The 19912-nt window shown below is 33.3% G+C and overlaps 2 protein-coding genes across 2 annotated transcripts; both read right to left on the bottom strand.

Moving 5' to 3' along the window:
• Positions 1 to 4877: 4877 nt before the first annotated feature.
• On the bottom strand, positions 4878 to 5682 carry LOC122315207 (auxin-responsive protein SAUR50-like). The gene has a single exon (XM_043131005.1). The coding sequence runs from the start codon at positions 5464 to 5466 to the stop codon at positions 5149 to 5151; it is 318 nt and encodes a 105-aa protein (XP_042986939.1). The 5' UTR covers positions 5467 to 5682; the 3' UTR covers positions 4878 to 5148.
• A 9003-nt stretch (positions 5683 to 14685) lies between these two features.
• Positions 14686 to 19203, bottom strand: LOC122316905 (ATP sulfurylase 2). The gene is made up of 5 exons (XM_043133748.1): positions 18411 to 19203; positions 17160 to 17565; positions 16574 to 16834; positions 15666 to 15752; positions 14686 to 15141 (listed from the first exon to the last, which is right to left on the bottom strand). The coding sequence occupies exons 1-5, from the start codon at positions 18968 to 18970 to the stop codon at positions 15004 to 15006; spliced, it is 1452 nt and encodes a 483-aa protein (XP_042989682.1). The 5' UTR covers positions 18971 to 19203; the 3' UTR covers positions 14686 to 15003.
• Between the last annotated feature and the right edge of the window lie 709 nt (positions 19204 to 19912).

Genomic DNA, 19912 nt, shown 5'->3' with positions numbered 1-19912 from the left:
CGATACATTTTCTTGCCTATCGAAAATCTAAAACGTTCCAAGTTTCCAATGCCATGCATGCATTAATTATATGTCCAGTGTCAGAACAAAAGATTTGATAAGTTTTCTCACCATCTTACTGACAAAAATGCTAGATCCTCCGCTGGGGGATCCCAGTTTTTTGTTTTTTTTTAGTGATTAAGTAAAAATTATTTAATATTATTATAAATTTTTTTTATATTTTTTTAAATATTTAAAAACATTAAAAAAATAATATAAAAGAAATAAAAAAAAAAAAAAAAAATTTAACTTAACGGAAGCTCCAGCGGTAGCCGTAGCACTACCCCTTTACTAATTGTTTGGAGGATTTGATAAGTGAACGTCAAGCAAAGTTGATTGACTTCTTAAGCAGAAAACGTCACTGGAAGTAATTAATTACCTGCATCCGCGCGCATGCAAGCAGGTGTGTTCAAATATTATGTATTTAAAACCCCTAGCTATTAGCCTATTAATAGGGCAGGTTTTGAAGATTTTAGTTGAGGATGATGTGAGTAAACAAAAGCGGCACTGTCCCACGATTAGAAAAGGGTTTTGTTACGTATTACTGAATTTACGTATCGATCTAATATTAATATTATTATTTTTATATTTAAAATTTAAATTGATATAATTTTTATTAAAATTTAATTTTTTAACTAATCATATAAGATAGATAGACATATTAATATATAAAATTGCTTGTAACTAAAATTTTTAATTATAAAAAACGTACGTCCAAAAGTCTCAAAAATACGTATCGAACTTTGCCAACCCTACAAGGCTACAACACATGAATCCACCTTCCAACATATATGGCTCACCTTATCCAAAACCAAACCCAACCCAACCCCAAGAAAAAGAAATACTTTATTGTCAGCAACAACTCAATACAAGATATCCAACAAGTGCGAGAAGTAGAAGCCCATTGTCCTGCAGAGTGGTAGCGATCGATGAATAATACCATGCATGCAGAATTCTAATATCTGGACTACTCTGTCTCATCTCATGCTTTCCAGTCATAAGTTTTTTATTCTATATTTTAAAAAAATAAAAGACTATCAGATATTTTCAAAATAGGAATGCATGACATTATAGTACTCTCATCGTATCATAAACATGTCATATAATATTTAAATTTATTTTTATAATTATTAATTTTAATTAAGATGACATACTTCGATACGACAATTGTTTTCATTTTCCAGCTTATAACGGTTTGGAGTCTCTTTAATTCATTTTTAGCATGCCTGATTAGTCGAAAATAATCAATCATAAAGTGACATGATTTGATGCACTCACATGACTAGTACTGTTTGTTGCTCATAAATCATAATCTTACCTTTTCTATTATTAGTTGAGTTTTGCTACATATAAGCACAGTCGCGCATTAATCTGTGTATCAACACTGATTTATTTATACTTAAATTTTAAATTAATACTATTTTCAATAAAATTTACTTTTTGACCAATCACATTATATTAGTACATAGATTAGTACACAATTATACTTGTAACTATACTTTTTCTTATTAGTTTGGGCATATATATATATATACATATAAAACATAGGATCATCTTTTTCCTTTAAAGAATCAGACTAGACTTTATCTCATTTATTGACTCTCAACCCTACACACATATATGCAGCTTCTTTTATAGGATATTGAGACGATCTCAGATAATTTAAGCTAATGTATAAATTATAATATTTTGTGGGTTCGATTTATATGTATTTGAATGTTGAAATATATAATTTAATTTTTTATAAAAAAAATTAAAAAAATAGTAAATCCTATCTACGGTTGGTTTGAGATAGATTAAAATAAATTTCAGATCCAAACATAACCAAAAACTCATTAATTTTGGTTGATGATGGTGGCGGTACTAGTTATATATAACGATAATCATAGCAACGTACAACAATAATAATAATAAGTTTTTGTTGGAAGTTCATATATATGAGAAATATTGATCAGAATCATGCATTAATATATATTTCTCCTGCATGTTGTACGAATTCGGATGACTTTACTGAATACAACCCAACACCGATGAAATCAAGCATGATACGAGCTGTCTAATCTAGATTCTAGAAAAAGACGAATTTACCAGAAATAACTTAATTACACGGATCAAGAATAAAGAAGAAAGCTGCAACAAAACAAAAGCTACTCTTGACTTTTATACTCCTTACGGCTCTAGATTTGAAAATATATATATGTATTGAAAAGCAATGACATCTTTATGATCTGCACATACTATTGCACATGTGATCAGTTTTGTCTGTCATATCATGATCTTAGAGTGATCAATTTCTTGTGGCTCTGAATTAAAAAGAATATGGATCCTAAGATGTATATATGCCATGTAAATTAACTTCATTAATCATACTACTTTTTACTATTATCTTTTCATATTTTTAAAAATTATATCCAAATTCTGTAATAACGTACTTAATTGATCGTGTCGTATCGATAAATGATGTAAAAGTAATGATTAAAATATAAGAAATCGTATTTTTCTATGTCATAAAGATCAAGTACTGCTAAAGAATAACAATAAGGCCAAAGTCTGTTAATTTTAGTTAATTGTTGCCAAGATTGAGAAAGGCCAAGTTCGTGTAACTTTCTTAGTATATTTAATATATATACACTCAAACGAGTCAAATATGTATCATAAACTATATATTTATTCCTTAAAATAATCTAGAACAAGATCGAGGCTGCTGGAAAAATATATTATTACATGTATAGTTATTCATGTGAGGGGTAACTTGTACACATAATTAAATGATATATTAAGTAATATTTCTTCCCATCAGTCAGAAAAATCGGGTCCCCTGATTCAGTGAACAAGATCGAGGGAATTCTTTTTATTCGTCATCTTCTTCATGCCTAGCTAGTTAAGCTACTCCTCCATAGCCATGTTCTCCACTCTTATTTTTCACTGAACATTCTGCTAAGCAGGAAAATGTTACCCAAATACTAGGGGCTTAAGCATGCACGGTATAATGTAGTTTACTAGAACATTTGATCTGCTGTGTGTAAGCACACCCTTGTCGTGGAATTCATAACAGTTGTAATAAATTTTAAAATAAAAATATATATATTTTTATACTAATTGATAATATGACAATTTAATTAATATACTCTCACATCATGAATAGCGTAGACATTTGGAGTGTAAACAAACAAATTTTTAAATAAATTTCCTTGCGAAAGAATTCAACCGATATAATTTGATGAAGATAGAAAAGTGAATTTGACCAATTGATAAATAAAAAGTCATTTATGTTTCGATTATAAGAATCTGTTTTCATGTTTTTTTTTTTTTTTTTGCACTCTTTATCCGTGCAGAGGTCGAATAACCATTGTATATTCTCTGTACCACATGCTTTTTTTAAGATAGGCTTATCCACGTAATTAATCCCACGGACCACCTTTCTAATTAATAGAAGTACCTAAAAATCCTTTGACTATTAATTCAAGCCGCAAGCTATATACAAACATGATGGTCTATGAGATCAATAGCCCAAAAACTCCATGCATCGAACGATCAAGATCAACCTCCCTCCTGCGCGCATGTAAATTGTAATTATCGAGGTCCTCTAAAATTAGGCTGTAGGAACTACGAGTACAAGGGTATAATGGAGTCTGGACCAAAGTCCCCGGGGATAGATATAAAGGGCTAATTAAGAAACCTCAGATCAAGATGGTAATATATACATACACACACCTGTTCCGACTGCCAAATCCCAACAGTTTCATAATAAAAATTCATTGCAGAAAGGCAACGTGGATCTTGAAAATCTAAACCTGCATCCAAATGTTGGACCACCTCTTTCAATTTGCAAACGATCTGTCCCAATAGTGCTGGCTCTAAATTTAATGAACAAATAATGTTGGCGGGTGAGAAGCTCTTCATCTCCGAGTTTGGAATGGATATTATCTCCTATTATCATATCATTATAATTTTTTAAAATTTTTATATAAAATATAATAAATAATTTAATTTTATTAAATTTTAAAATAATAATAATATTAAAAATAATATTTTATTTAAAATTAAAATCATCTCATTTCACTATCCAAACTACATTTAAAATAAAAGACTAGAACCATCAATATATTTTCAATTCTGAGTTCTGTTCTCTTTCTCTCTGTTAATTTTATTTTTCTTTCTGCTACAAAATTTATGCTGTAAATCTGTCATTCGGTGGAAGCAACTAGTTTTATCATGTACAATGTATTGGAGTGGAAAATGGAAATACCTACTACAAATTATAACAATGCTTATAAAGAAGGAAAACACTATGGCCACCGCTGGTGGCTCCCGCTGGGGGCCACCGCTGGCCCAAAAATTTTTTTTTTTTTTTAATGATTAAGAAATTTTTTTTTAATATTATTATAATTTTTTTATATTTTTTTAAAATGTTTAAAACTATTAAAAAATGATTTGAAAAAAAAAATAAAAAAAACAAAAAAAATTTTTTGCCCAACGGTGGCTCCCGCTCGGTGACTGTAGCAGCGTCCTATAAAGAAAGTATCTTTAAATGAAAACCTTGGTTCCCCCATGCGTTGTGATTTTGTTTATTTCCAAGGAATATAAAATCCTGTGATAAATCAGAAATTCTGACGTTGAGTGTAATTTTTTTTATTTTTTCCCACTCGCGCGTTTTGTGACAAGACATTCTATTTAGCCATCTTTTTGTATTTTGGGAATCACCTTTCAACTGTTTTAACGGCTAACTGTTGAGCTAACCGGAGACAGCCTTAGCATGGAAAACTGTAAAAACTGGACAAAATCCTGGAAAAAAGTGCAAGTTGGAAACTTATCTGTGATAGAGAGAAGGCCGGGGGTACTGAATATAATTAATTAATGTCAGTTCTCTCACAGGGTACATTGCTACATCTCCACACCACCGTGAGGAAAATTTCATGCCTTCGTAAATATTCATATCTAAACCCAGATGAACAATATTCGTGGGTTTTTGGGTCAGAGTCTAAAATAATAACCCCTAAAATACAAGAAAAATAAAAAGAGAGAGAAAATTGGAACGGAGAAGCAATGAAGCAGCTTCATCTCTAGCAATTTCTCAAAAACAAAAAAAAGCACACGCCTGCCTAATCTTCATCTGAGCATGGATGTTAGAGATCGAAAAACAACTTCTTCACAAGGAATTGTGAGACCCATCTCGTGGTTGAACCCAAACTCTTCTTCGGCTTGCTGCAGTAGGCTTTGGAACTCGGGGTGAGTCAAGTAAGAGATTGGGACAATATATCTGCTTCTGTTCTCCCCAACATATACAACAAAATGGCCCTTTGGGACGTCCAAAGGAAGTTCTTGTTCATCATAATCATGTTGTTTCTTTCCTAAGCTTGAGCACCTCCGGAGAATTTGCTTCAGTACGGCTGTTTGAGGCAGTTTGTTTGATTTTTTGATGGCCATTTTAGGGGAAGTAGTGAGCTTTCAGGGTAAGCAAAGGGAGAGAAGAGAAAAAGGGAACGTTTGGGATGGGAGAAAAAAGTGGGAGAAGTTAAGGTGGTGCGGTAGGGCTGAAGGGAGAGGGGGTATTTATGGTGAGATTATGGAGAAAGAGAGAAACAAAGTCATGTGGGATTGTGGAGGGCAAAGGAGTCAGGACAGGACCTATGGGTGTTTTTGGGGTCTGTGACATTGGGAGCCTATCCCGCTGTGTTTACTGCCCATTGTTGCCTTACAATTGACAACTTGGTCTTCTCTCTCTCGTCCATTGGCCTTCAAGTAATAATGGAACATTTGCCTTTTCGGGTATTTTATTTCCACTTTATATTTACTGTACAAGGTATCCTTTTATTTTATAAATTTAAAATTACATGACTTAACATAAGTAAAAAAATCTAACATATTAAATTTAATTTTTTAAGATCTCTTTTTTAGAACTGTATCATATCTCTTTTTTGTATATATTCTATAGTTTCTTATTTTCTATATATTTTATATTAAAAAAATATAGTTATAAATATAATTATACATTAATCTGCACATTAATATGATGTGATTGGTTAAAAAATAAATTTTATTAAAAATAATGTTAATTTAAATTTTAAATATAAATAAATCGATATTGATATACAAATTATTACGCGACTTATTTTTATATAACAAAATTATTTCCTATTTTCTTATTAATAGTTACTTTAATCTTTTTCCTGAGATAATATTTTTGTCAGTAGAGAAAATAGTTGTACTTATTCTCTGGTTCTGCATTGACGTGACATGCAATTTCACCAAATCAACTTTTTATTTTTCCATGTTCACTGTCAAACTCGATTATATGTAGTTTTGGGATTGAATCTTACAGTTTTCCAAGATACAGATTTTGCCATGTCCCCTCTTTAGGTGTTGTTTGACACATTCTTCCATCCTCTTGTTCCAGCCTTGAAAATCACCCCACGCACTACTAACTTTATCTCCTACTTTTTCTCTCTATCTGCTAACTCTCAGGGTGCACAGTGATCATAAACTCATCTGATTCCCTCCACCATTATATAAACAGTACTTCTACCATAACTCATCAGTTTACTAATCCGCCTGAACAATCCGTGAAATAGGCTAAAATGGAGTTAGCGAATTCCGTGTATTGTTGTTCCGTCCAGCCGTCCGTACGATTAGCTCTACTCTTCAACATGTTGGTACCAAATGACTAGCAGATCCGAAAATGAAGCAATTCTGGGCTTAGGCGCTAGCACTTCCTCTCCCTCTTCTCTCCTACCCTACATTCAATGGTCGATTATGACTCAACTTTCTTTGTTTTCAACTCTCAATAGTTAATGGTTATTGTACCCAGACGTACGGCGACCTTATGCTGCTGCTACAGTTCGCTCGTCTTGATTGTTGAGCCGGGGATTCTGCGTATCACGGTGAAAGAAAGATAAAAGTGCAGTATTTCACACGTACGTACACATCCATAGCTTCCGAAGTGTGATCAAACAGTCAGAAATTTTTTATATAATACATAATATATCTGTTATAAAATTATTTAATTAATCATATAAAAATATAAATATAAATTTGTTTATATATATATATTTTATGTCTCCAGCCCTTCTCGTAAAATACTCCTCTCCATCGACGATCCTGATTATGAGTCCTGTGTGAGCTTAATTATTTCTCAATCCCTATTTCGGATCACAAAGTAGAGTGGGCCTAGGAGACAAGTTTTGCAAGGTTTGCGTAATTCCCGGCCTCCAGATGTTAATCGTCATGTACGTGGAAATATACGGATTAATTCTTGAAGTTTGGAGTCAGACTTACGTTGTTTGTGGAGTTAGAGGTCCTTAAGTGTGAACTCATTTTTTTTTTAATAACAGCTCACATCCTAAGTATGAACTCTTTTAAGTTTGGTAATCTAACATCTAACTAAATATAAGCTATGCCCATAGCTCGAGCCCGGTTATTTATGATTGTTAAAAATATAAGTTAAACAAGGAAGGTATATTCTGTAGAATCCCTCAGTATCACATTCAACTTCAAAACTCAATTATTGTCTTTGGGTCAACCCTTAACAATCTTGTCTTCTAACTTAAGCAACCCAAAATGTTATTTTAAGAGTTTTGTTACGGACGAATTTGCATACTGATTTATGTGTTAATATTATTATTTTTATATCTAAAAAAAAATTATATACACTATATTATTATTTTAATTTTATCTAATTAATTATGATGTGGTACATTTATCATCATCAAACGATCATTTATTATATTTTTTTTATTATTTAATAGTGATAAATGAGTTATATATTATTTAATAGTATGAGAATATGGTGTATAGTATTACTTTTTATATTTATATTCTCATGGCGTAATCTTGTTAATAATCTTTTTATTAAGGATATGTACACTCTTAAAATTAAGGGCGGGTCTACACCCATCATGGGAGCTCTTGTTAAGTTATTTTATTATTTTTTTAATACTTTTGAATATTTTTAAAAAAATAAAAAAAAAATTAATATTATTAAATAATATTTTCTTAACTACTAAAATAGACTTCAAAAATAAAAAGTGGGATCTATAGCACTTTCCTAAAATTAAAGCCGAAAAAAATCCAAAGACACGGTGCTAATGGGGGAAGCGGGCGGTGGTATCCTTGTGTAATAGTACTAGTATTGATTTTTCTATATGTATATTTAAAATCATATATTTTGAAGATTAATTTTATATATAAAGAAAAATTCTCATATTAGATTATGCATCTTTAAATTAAATAATAATAAAATATTATTATTTTTTATTTTTTATTAAAATTATTATTTTTTATATTTTAAAATTAGCACAATGTGGTCAAAAATATCAATTCTATATATTTAAATATTACCAATTTCATATATCAAAATGACTAATTTTATTAATAAATATTAATAGATACTAAAAAATATTTTATATTATCAACTTAATACAAATTTCATATATCAAAATCATATTAATACAAATTTACAAAATTTATTTTAATAAATAGGAAAGAGAAAAAATAGTAAAATAATATTTAAAAAGTGAATGATGCTTCTTAAAACTTAAAAACAATATTATTTATAGTTATGTAGAATTTTAAATATATATAATCTGATATAAACTAATTAAGAAAGATATTATATAATTAATATATATAACTGAGTTAGAGTTTTTCTATGTATAAATAAAATTATATATTAATCTGTATATTAATATTAATTCTTTCTTATTTAAAATTTAAATTAGTATTATTTTTAATAAAATTTATATTTTAATTAATCATATTAAATTAATATATATATTAATATGTAATTATAATTGCAATTAAATATTTTTCATAGAACTTTACTATTTATAAGTTTCTACACCATATAATTTTTTATTTTTTTTAATTTTATTATTTTTCAAATAATTAAATAGTTTTATTAATTATTTATATATTATATATTTAATAAGAAAAAAATTAAAAAAATAATAAAAAAATAATATATGATATATGATGGATGGGAATAGAATTTTTCTTTTCCATAAGATTACCCTTGCTGCAGGAGTAGGGATAGGTAGCCAGTCATAAAAATCTAGGCGCGGATTTAATGCTGGATGCTAAAATACGGCCAGTCCGGCCTGCTCTCTCTCCTCTTCTTTAATTAAAGAAACGGTACGGTATTTGGTACTCGTGGTATGTACCGTCAAAGGTCGGCCTGCATGCACGCATTTATGCCTCCACCGTCCAGCCAATTCACATCTAAATATTAAAATAATAATATTATTAAAAAATAATAATTTATTTAACTTTTAATTTTTATTTTAACTTATCATCTAAATTGTAGTTTTATTATTTTTACCAATCGCCTGGTTGGATCTATACATCTTTTTTTTGTCAAAATTAAATTATTTAATTCAAATAAAAAAATAAAGAATATTTTTATCTATTTATTACTTTAAAAATTATACTTATCATTCCTACATCACATATTATATATAATTTTTTTTTCTTCTTAACAAATATGTGATATAGAAATTAGAAGAACTCAATTAATTTAAAATAAATATAAATAAATAAATAAATATAGTAAATAACATGTGGAATATAGCTATAATGACTCTTATTACTTATACCTATAAATTAATAATGAGTAGTATGGCTCTTATTACTTATGCCTATAATGACTCACCCACTATCAAAAATATATATATATATATATATAATGACTCACCCACCACCACGTCATCTCCTCTAAAAAAAAGTGAAGACAAACGAGAGGTTGAAAATTTACCTTCTCCTTAATAATGCATGGATAGTAATACTAGTATGTCTACCTTTCAAATCTAAACAAGAGAAAATATTTTTTTTTAAAGTATATTGTCATTATTCATTTATCAATAAAATTTACATCTGTAACTAAATACATGTAGAAATATTTTCATATCAAGCATTATCTTATAAATTAATTAGTGTATTTAAAATTCTATCAGTATTTTATTTCTTTTTATAATTGGCATGATCTTTATTATTACTGATACTTTCTATAGACAAACGTCTAACAGATAATATTCTACCTAAACAAAGACTCAACATCACTTTTTATAGAAAATAAATAACTCAATTTCTACAGAAAAATATTCAAGAGACAGACTCTTTTTTTCATGTTTACTAAACAATAAAGAAAACATTAAGATAGTTGCAAAAAAATGATGAATTACAATTTGAACTAACTATGGTAAACTTCAAAATCTGTTTAGCACGTAAATGCAATACGTTTGTCTCTTTTCAACCAAAAAAGTCATATTTGAAATATTCGATAGTGGTGATTCTGATTATCCATCTTGTATAGTTAGAAAAGCTACCTAAAGGGACGACATGCGAGGATCGTGCGTTATGATTTTCACAAAATCGTCACTATCCTATGAACGATTTGCAGCATGAGTCTTATTGTACTGTGCGTGTCTCTTGAGAATTATAGAAAAAATGTAAATCTATCTTTTTTGACTTTGAAGAAAATAAAATAAACTAAGAAAAGAAAACTATCTTAATAGACAAAATGGGTAGATGAAGAAATGAAAAAAATGATAGGGAGAAGAAAGATGAAGCTCCTCTTCAAAATCAGATATTGAGGTTTTTAGAGAGAGAGAGAGTTTCGAGGAGAAAATAATTTTTTTTGCAGATAAAAGTATTTTGGTTAGGGGATGATTAATTTTTTTAGCTGTAGTGATAAAGTGGAAGCGAAAGTACTTGTTGTCTCGTGCCCAAAAAGTATAGATATGACATTGGATTTGGGATCCTAAAAGTTTTATATAATTTAGCGCCATGTTCTGTGGAAGAATGAAGATAAAAACAGAGAGCAGATGAAACAGAAAGCAGGACCCACTGCTTCCCACGGAAAGGCACAGAGGATAAAAAATACTAGGTTTTTTTTCATATAAAAATCATAGGCAAATTCCTTGGGTAGAAAACGATCCTGCCCTATTAAGCACATGAAGGCCATGTTACCTTTGCTCCCCCACAACCTCCGGTAGAGACAACATAGCAAAGACTTGGAATTGTAGTTGAAATGTCAGCCAAACTGCTTGCATTATCTCCTCCCAAGACAGGTCTAAAAAATTGCTATTATCCTACCTTCTATTATCGTTATTCTAAAGGAAGTCCACTCATTGGTATCCTTTAATGGCCACCTTCCGTGCATATACTTTCATTACATGTCCTCGTTAACCTTCTAAATTAATGCTGATCACACGGTGAACATGACGAGTGCTGGCAATTGTCTCTTATATATATGTATATCTACCAAATAATGATTAAATTCACATATTTTTCAATTTATTTAATTTTTTAAATTACTTCAAATTTGAATTTATACTCCATCCCATGCCTAGGAAAATCAGTCCTGTAAATCTAGTTTTCATAAAAATAATAGGATATTACTACATCCACAAACAACTTGACACCGACTACACGAACTATGAGTGTTTGTGGAGCAAATCCTTCGGGAATCGCTACGAATGGCCTACAGTACTACTACTAGTGTCATGGAATTGGGAAAAAAAGGGTAGGATAATATGGGCATCATTTATTTTTGAGAACATTTTTAGATACATACATCATACACGTTCACACCTATCTGCCATAAATCAAGAGGAAACGGCAAGGGAATGGTCCCCATTACAGCTCATCTAGGAAGTTGAAGGCATCAAAAGGACCTTACGGATGTACCTCAAAGCAATAGTCATGCGCACATGTACTGCTGCATTAGATATAGAAGAAACCTAGGTGTCAAAATTCAAATGAGTCTGCAACATAAATGACCCACCCTAGGTTGGGAGGGGACAACAATTCTAGCCCGAGGTGAGAGGGCCCTGGGCCAGGTAGGTTGTATTATTTTGCTTCTACATGTCAGACCCGTACGCGTTTAAAGGCGTAAATGGAGCCAGAGAAATAGCTTCCTGAATATCCATGCTAATGTTGCGCATTTCGCAGCTCGTCGGGACAGGAGGAAATAGAAGTCATAGAAATGTAATTACTAGGAAAACGAAGAACTACCGGCCGACTGTTACGAGATTTGATTTTGCAACCACCCGCTGTCGAATGGGATTCCACGGAGGGTGGGTGGGAGAGGAGAAGAAACAGAAGCAATTAATAAACAAGGTGGGACAAGCTACTCAAGTGGAGAATGAATGAAAATAACGACCGCTGGGCGCAAGTGGCCTGGTTCTAGAGAGTAGGAAGGAGGCCTGACGCTAGACTCGGTAAGAATGAGGTTAGGCTCAAAAGTAGGCAATGCCAAGGGGACTAGGGCTAGCGTTCATCCGTGGACAAAAAAATTTCAAACGCAACGACTCACTGCAGCTATTATTAATGGCAAGAAAGCATTAACTCAATAACAGCATCCACATCCAACTGATATGAGTATTATGGGATTATATTTTGGTGGTAGATGTTCAAAAGAGTAAAAAATTATTTTCTCCTTTTACTGCTTTCACTGGCTTTCACATTTGTCACTCTCGAGTCTCTTTCACGCCCTATTCTGCTCCCAACTCTCCTTCGAACTCGTGCCCAAAGTATTATTGTATAAAATTATGATCGTTACGAAAAGACAAATTATTATTGTGGAAGATTTAACTATTAGAAAATGACAAAATACCGTATGATAGGACAACTTTTTAAAGTATAGACACTGGAGTTTGGAAAATATGTTACCGTTGAGATGACATTGATTTTCAATGAAATTTTATCACTTCGGAAAATGCAAATTTTGAAAAGAACGGATAACTTTCAAAAATATTATCATCTTCGACAAAAATAATTTAGAATTTTCTTTTAAATCTTTGCTAGAGATTAATAATTCAAAGCACAAGGAAGAAGACAGATAACTAAGTAGTTAAAAATGTAAAAATAAATGAGTTAAAAATAATAAAAGAATAAAGAAAGAAAATGGAGTGAGATGTAAGGAATTTTGAAAAGATAAATAGCTACAATAGAGAAATATAATTTTTGAGTAAAATTTGGCAAAACTTTTGTTCAGCCCAACGTGAATACTAGAACGAAAATGGAAAGAAGGGTATAATCCACCAGGCCCAAATTCTTTAAATGAGGCCCAACTTCATCGTGGGAGAAAATTAATATCTAGATTTTGTTATTTTAACAAAAAAAACCTGATCTAAATTCTAATGGTTGATAGAGATGAAATATAGTATATATACCTGGTAATGGTTAATATTTCAGATTTTCTGAGTTTGACACATAAGCCTAACTGAAGCCCAATTAAGAACATGGGAGGCTCAGTGGGCTAGGTAACCACTTTCTCGGGCCCATTAAACAATGTTCACGTCTAGACCTACCGAAGTGGCGAGTGCTGGGCCCAGAATTTGTGCAGAGAAAATATCGAACCTTTTTTTTTCAAGCATATATATATATACTAGTGGAGGCCAAACGTGCTCCGCACCTTTGTTTAATTGTGTTTTTCTGATTGTTTTATATAAAAATTTATTCAGAATAAATTTGAACAAAAAAATACAAATACAAATAAAATTTTGTTTTTTTTTTCATGATCATTGTAGTTCTCATCCATATTACACAGAGCCAATAGAGAGAACATTGAAATTTTTGTATTGTTGTTGATTGAATATTTTTGAATCTGCAGCAAGTTGAATTATCTATTTTTTTTTTTAATTTGTACTGTAATAGTCTCTATAAACAATTTTTACTTAGTTTTTAATTATTTTTATTGTGTTTTATTATTTTCTTAGAAACTTATTTTCTGAGTGGGCTTTATTTCAGTGGGTTTTTATTGTGATTTGAGCCGAATTCCCTTCAAACCTAGGCCAGCCCGTAGCACTTAAACCCGGCCCAGTGAATCCCTCCAAAACGGCGTCGTTTAGAAGGCATTAGGGCTCCTTTTTCTTCCCCTTTCTTCTTCTCTCCTGCGCCGTTTCCCTTCTCTTCTTCATTCCCGTTGCTTTCTTCTACTGCTGGCCGGTTCATCTCCATTTCGTGTACTGCATTCCTCCATTTTCCTTCAGTTGGTTAGTTATATTTATTCTCTTGCATTTTGTTTCTTTTTTTTTTTTTCCACTGCAAACCGATCTCTCTCGCTCTTTTTCTGCTGTTTTTCTTTCATGCTTTCTTCTTCATTGTTGCAGGTTTGGCCGAGTTCCTTGTGTGCTCATTTTCTCTTCTTTGTTTCTTGTTTATCTCCTTTTTATTGTGGTGTAAAACTTGCACAGCCTCGCCGTGGATTGTGTTGCATCGCTCATCGCTCATCGCCGTGAATCGTGTTCTGCGGTTCGATCCTAGGCGTTGAACCGGATCTTTGTCCACCAATCAACGGCGTTTCGGTGCGATCCATCGGACGCCACCTCCGGTGCCATGATTCAACGGCTCACCTTCCTCCTCGCACCTCTCAACGATGGATCAACACCGGGCACCGAGTCGAGCCTCAGTAACAGAGCCATCAGCGCCTCGTTCATCCTCAGCCTCGCGCAATCGATGGTCAAATCCATCGCCTCAGATCTCTCTCTCTGGTCTGCACGGCGCGGTTGTACGCCGTGTGGTCGATGGTTGCGATTGTGCACAGCGTGGTTGTACGCCGTGTGGTCGACGGCTGCGATCACTTGTACGGAATGTAAAGTAGTGTAAACACGGAATGTAAAGAAGTGTAAAGATTTATGTACACGGAAAGAAAAAACGGAATTAAAATCCACTGTTCATTACTGTAGCAATGTCATAGACATTTATTATAATAGATAGATATATATTCTCTTAAGAAATTAAGTATATTTTACACGAATACCAAAGATAACTGACTTGAAAAATGAAGCCCACCCACTCATCAAAGAGAAGTTTTGCTCATTCTCGTTTCTTGCTAATTAATACTAATATGAAATAGGACTGCTCCTTGGTCCCTGCTTCAATATAATTTTGCCATTTACTCCAAAAATAAGCAAAAAAGGGAAACTAAGAAAAAGGAGTTAACTCACGAAAAACTCTGGTTTAGATCTAAGTAGTTAACACAGCTTGCTGCAGGGACGCCTCTTCAGCTTGCAAGCTCTCATAATATTTGACGAGCACCTTCCACCCTCTGGGGCACATAAAACCATCAGGAGGGTTCTCTCCATTCCTTGCATAAGTCCTCATCTGAAACAGCACAGTAAATCCAACTAATGAGGTGCAGAATTCTAAAAATGACATGAGGTTCCTAATAGCCAGTAAAGTAAAAAGATATCTCAATGGACCCTCATGAACCAGTCCAGGAAAATTACAACCCATGATTCTTTAGAAATTATCAGAACAAACAAGATTTGAAGGTTCTTCCTTTTTAAAATCTTCAATTCCATTTCAAAGATGCGCTTATGATGACATGACCCCATTTTTTCAAATTGATTTGTGCTCTGTTAAATGTTGATCATAGTAGACTTTGGTTCAAAAAATGGTCGAATCACTAACTATCATCAGTTTCCATAAACGATCCCGTTATGTCAGTCTTAGACTCTTACTCTACAGGTGGCTTCTATAAAATGCGCAACCCACTTTCTGACTCAACATTCAAGAACCCAATATAATTTACCCAGGTAAAGCTATACAGAATTCTAAAAAAAAAAATCAGGTCCATAGAGCTTCAGATGTTTTACCAGCAACCATGAAACAATATATAGTTCTACCTTGGTTCCTGATATGAAGAGGAAATCTTTTGCACGTGAGGGATCAAAAAATGCCATTTTTTTGTCCACAGTGTCATATGCTGCCACCTGCAGTTTATGAGGAAGAAAGTAGATTAAGAGCACACGCAGCGGGTGTGTGTTGTGAGGAAGGATGAAGTAAACTGCATGCTCTGTATTGTCATGAAATGAATCAATGTGTAGGGACTCAGAAGGTTAGCTTTAGATACTTGTTACACTGCTAAGTATGTACTGCGTTTATGCCACCTCTTTCAAGTGTTTTTGCTATGTAAAACATGTCATTAAAGAGGAGATGGAAAGAATTAAGGCTTGAAAGTGGTGCAGACTGAAAGCCATTCAAAAACCATATTTAGGAATTCCAGTTTGAGCTTGCTAATATGAAGCTGGTATATAAAAACATGGACCATTTCCTAAAGTTCCTGACTTCATCAGTTTGAAGAGATAAAGGAGATAACGGCATGAGATGTATTTGTTAAAAGTAAACCACAACCATTCTCATCGTTGAGGGAACTTACACAAAAATAGACTGATAACTAATAACTGCCTTGGGAGAAAAAGTACCTAAAGCATCAAGATAATTTCCTATTATTCTCAATCCTGAACATCTAGCAGAGTTTTGATGTTACAAATAATTTAATAAATAGATTTGAAATGTGTACTTGGACTCTATGTATTTCTTATTAATACTACCGTTTAACTATAAAAAATAAAAAATAGATTTGAAATAAAGGATAATGCAGTTTTTTTTTTTTTTAATCAGTAAAAATAAAGAAAGAAAATGCAGCTAACGTAGGAAGCGATAATATTGAAATATCCTTGGAAGCAAGAGATGAAAACTCGCAGTAGAGCTTCAACAGTCCAGCCTTAAGGCAAAGCATAATGTTACCTACCCTAAAAGGCAAAATATTAAGCTTCTCCAGGCCAAGAGCCATGCTTAGGACCTTTTTCCCGTGATCAGGGTCATATAAATCCCTCTTCTCAGTTGGGTGACCCATACCTGCAGGATCACGACCAACAATGTAAAAATTGGCACCTGCATTTATTCGTGCTTTTGCATGCCACTGTACTTCAGTTGGACCGGCATAATGCATAGGTGATGGAAATATGGCTACAATTGTTGTCTCTGGGTCTAGAACTCCATCTTCTAGGACCTAAGCAGAAACAAAAACCGTGAGCAAAACTGACATTTAGGACACTGAAAATCGTATCAATTAAATTTCAATCTAACACATTGAAACACAAGTTGGATGTGCAAATATCATTTTTTCACCAAAAGGATGATTGAGTTTCAATAAGGGGGCCATTCAATGAAATCATCACATTTAGTTCTTGTAAGTTTAGGTACTGGAAAGCTATGTCCCATGCGATGGCAATTAGACTTATTGCAGAGATATTCAAAGAAACGCAAGGGATTTTAGTTGCAATTAGCTGCCAAACTCATTATTACTCAAAGTTATACAAGCGCCATGCAATAACCTTGCCATGTTGCTCCATCCGAACATCCAGGGGAACATCATCTGACTTTGTGAAACCTCCCAAAGGATGCAACAATAAAATTGGATTCTTGTAACCCATTTCCAAAAGCCGCCTGCGCGTATCGTTCATTAATAAGGCATGCCCATTGTGGACGGGGTTCCTTAATTGAAAAGCAAAAACTGCATCTGCCTGTCGCCTGTCAAATTCCTTCCGGAGTTGTTGAGGTGAGAGCCTGTAGTGATCAAGTCCATCATTATATTTGATAGGACTCAAGACTTCCAGGTCTCCACCAACCAGCCAATTTCCAGCATGAGTGATAACCTCCTCAACATATGGCAATCCTGGAGCAGTTGTACCCCATGTTCTAGCTATTCTTTCTTCTTTGTTATGCTTGTATATTTCAATGCTGTGAAAAAAATCAGAAAAACTTAAGATGACAATCAATAACATGGAATAGAAACACATTTATAGTTAGTAGTGTGCCACCAAACTCTGTTAAATACAAAGAAACTATGATTGAAATAAAGGGGAAAAGAAGTAAAAGGAAAATGATCGATTTTCCAGATTTGGGGGCCTCAGAAGTGCCGACTAAAATCAAGATATGGCCAGTCAAATACAATGAGGCCCATGTTCACACGAGGATAGAAAGCAGGGGAAAGGATAACATGAAAACAACAGGCAGTAGCACCAATTAGTATTGTTCCCGAGCAGCCTAAGAGCAGTTTCGTCATCTTGACCGTGGTCACGGCACAATTAGAAAAGTCCCAAGGTTCATTTCAATCAACAACCCCCGGCAGTACATAAGTTCTGGGTATTTTCTCCAAGTGTTCATCGATTCAAGATTTATGGGAAGATCAGATCCAGCGTGCACAGCCAACTCAAATGCATCAAATTTCAGCTAAATTCTGCCTATATACGAGGATGAATTTCAGCTAAACATTAACATATCTAAGAGTCAGACGGGTATGTCGTTGCAAAGAAAAATATAAATATAGAAACAAGAACAAGACGAAGTATTTAGATTTTATAATCAGAAAAGACACCCTTTGACTAACATTGTCAAAATTTTCTTAATTTTCTATTGCGGCACCTAACAATCTTCTCTTGAAATCCCAAACTAACATGTACGATGTCGATAACCTGCTCTCGTTAATTCACATATTTTAACAAATAACAAACGCTATTCAATTGATACCGGAATCAACGAGCAAGCGATTATTCGAATTTATTCCCGTACTGAAAACGACTAACCTTTGAAGAATACCGACCAAATCTCCATTGGGTCCAACCATACCCACGTTGGGAGACGACCCAATTCGCTCCTTGGTCTCGTCATCAATAGCTAAAACAATGGGAAGCGACATATTCACCACAGACCCATCCTCCATTCTCAAGCAACTGAAATGCAAACTCTGCAAATACTCGTTCTCTCTCATAAACCCTCTCAGTGGGCTCGCCCACCCCTCGCTGATTACGAGCACCCACTCGATGTCGACCTTTGTCAGCCTTAACTTGGGCAATGCCTCCGCCTCTAAAGTTTTCTTTACCCGCTCGCTCTCCGGCACCACGAGATCCACCAGAGCCCCGCCGTCCGGCTCAATCAAGGAGCTCTTGACCGGACAACTAGAAGAAAAAGAAGAAGAAACATGCATTGTGGGTTTGTACGCTTGGGAGATCAATTGGTTCCGATGATAAATTGCTTTGGTTCGGATCTTGGTCTTAGCATCTGCGTACGAACTTCTCTCGCTGGTTTGGGGATACAGCTTCAGATTAAGGTGGTTGGTGACGTGTAATTTCATGCTCAGAGACATGTTTGTGGGAGTTTTTTGTGGGTTTGAGAACAGAAACTCGGAAGTGACACAGAGATCCGACCACTTTGCGGGACCGTACCTTCGCCACTAAATTTAGCGAACGTCATGTTTGGGAAATGGAAGAAGAGCAGCAAGATTCCCAACAGTACTCACGTTTTTTTTTGTAGTTTTTTTTTGACAGTTCGAGGCTTGAAAGTTGAAAGCCATCAGCTCGGTTTGTGTGGCCATTACAGATGAGATGTCTGTACGGTACACTAATTTTTTGTATACAAAAACTTTATATTTGTTATAAGGAAAAATCTATTTGTCATCCTCACACTTCACACACCACACTTATTTTAATTTTTTTTTATTTTTTTTTATAATAAATATGTAGTGTGTGAATGATAAATAAAATAATTTAATTAGTTTAATAAGAATAAAATAAAATAAAAAATAAAAAAAATAAAAAATAATATTTTAATATATAAAGTGTGTGGTGTAGGATGATGTGTAGCATTTCTCTTGTTATAAATCAACTTATATTTTATGACCATATTTAATCGTTATAATTGATCAAGTCTTAACCGTCAATTAAGACCTTTGTATCCCTATATATATGGGTATTTTTAAGTTCATATTACAATAATCAAACCTCTGTGAGGTCTCTCTCATTCTATCTCTTGGACTTTTATTCTCTTTCTTTTTTATGAGTTCACAACACGTTATCAATACGATGCGTGAAAAATCTTTATTCTACCACATGGTTCTCGATTTTCTCTCTCCATCTTTCATAGGACGATTGGGTTGCTAAAATCCAATTGGAGAATCAGAGGTAAAACTCAAAGCCAAGCTTTTTGGTTCTGTGATCAGATCTATATCGATCGATTAAGCTCGCCGATGAGATTTTTCTACAATGGCCAGATCAGACCCATCTACCCGATCTTCGACCAGAGCCTACTC

This window comes from Carya illinoinensis, chromosome 7, assembly GCF_018687715.1.
Source record: "Carya illinoinensis cultivar Pawnee chromosome 7, C.illinoinensisPawnee_v1, whole genome shotgun sequence".
Taxonomy (NCBI): domain Eukaryota; kingdom Viridiplantae; phylum Streptophyta; class Magnoliopsida; order Fagales; family Juglandaceae; genus Carya; species Carya illinoinensis.
This window is presented reverse-complemented; position numbering and strand designations above follow the sequence as displayed.

What these genes read in the sequence shown, in the direction of transcription:
- LOC122316905 (XM_043133748.1), bottom strand. Translation starts at nt 18,970, where the DNA reads ATGTCTCTGAGCATGAAATTACACGTCACCAACCACCTTAATCTGAAG. An exon ending in TTGGTCGGTATTCTTCAAAG is followed by an intron (nt 17,566 to 18,410) that starts GTTAGTCGTTTT and finishes TTTTTTTCACAG; the next exon opens with CATTGAAATATACAAGCATA. An exon ending in GGATGGAGCAACATGGCAAG is followed by an intron (nt 16,835 to 17,159) that starts GTTATTGCATGG and finishes GTTTCTGCTTAG; the next exon opens with GTCCTAGAAGATGGAGTTCT.
- LOC122315207 (XM_043131005.1), bottom strand. Translation starts at nt 5,466, where the DNA reads ATGGCCATCAAAAAATCAAACAAACTGCCTCAAACAGCCGTACTGAAG.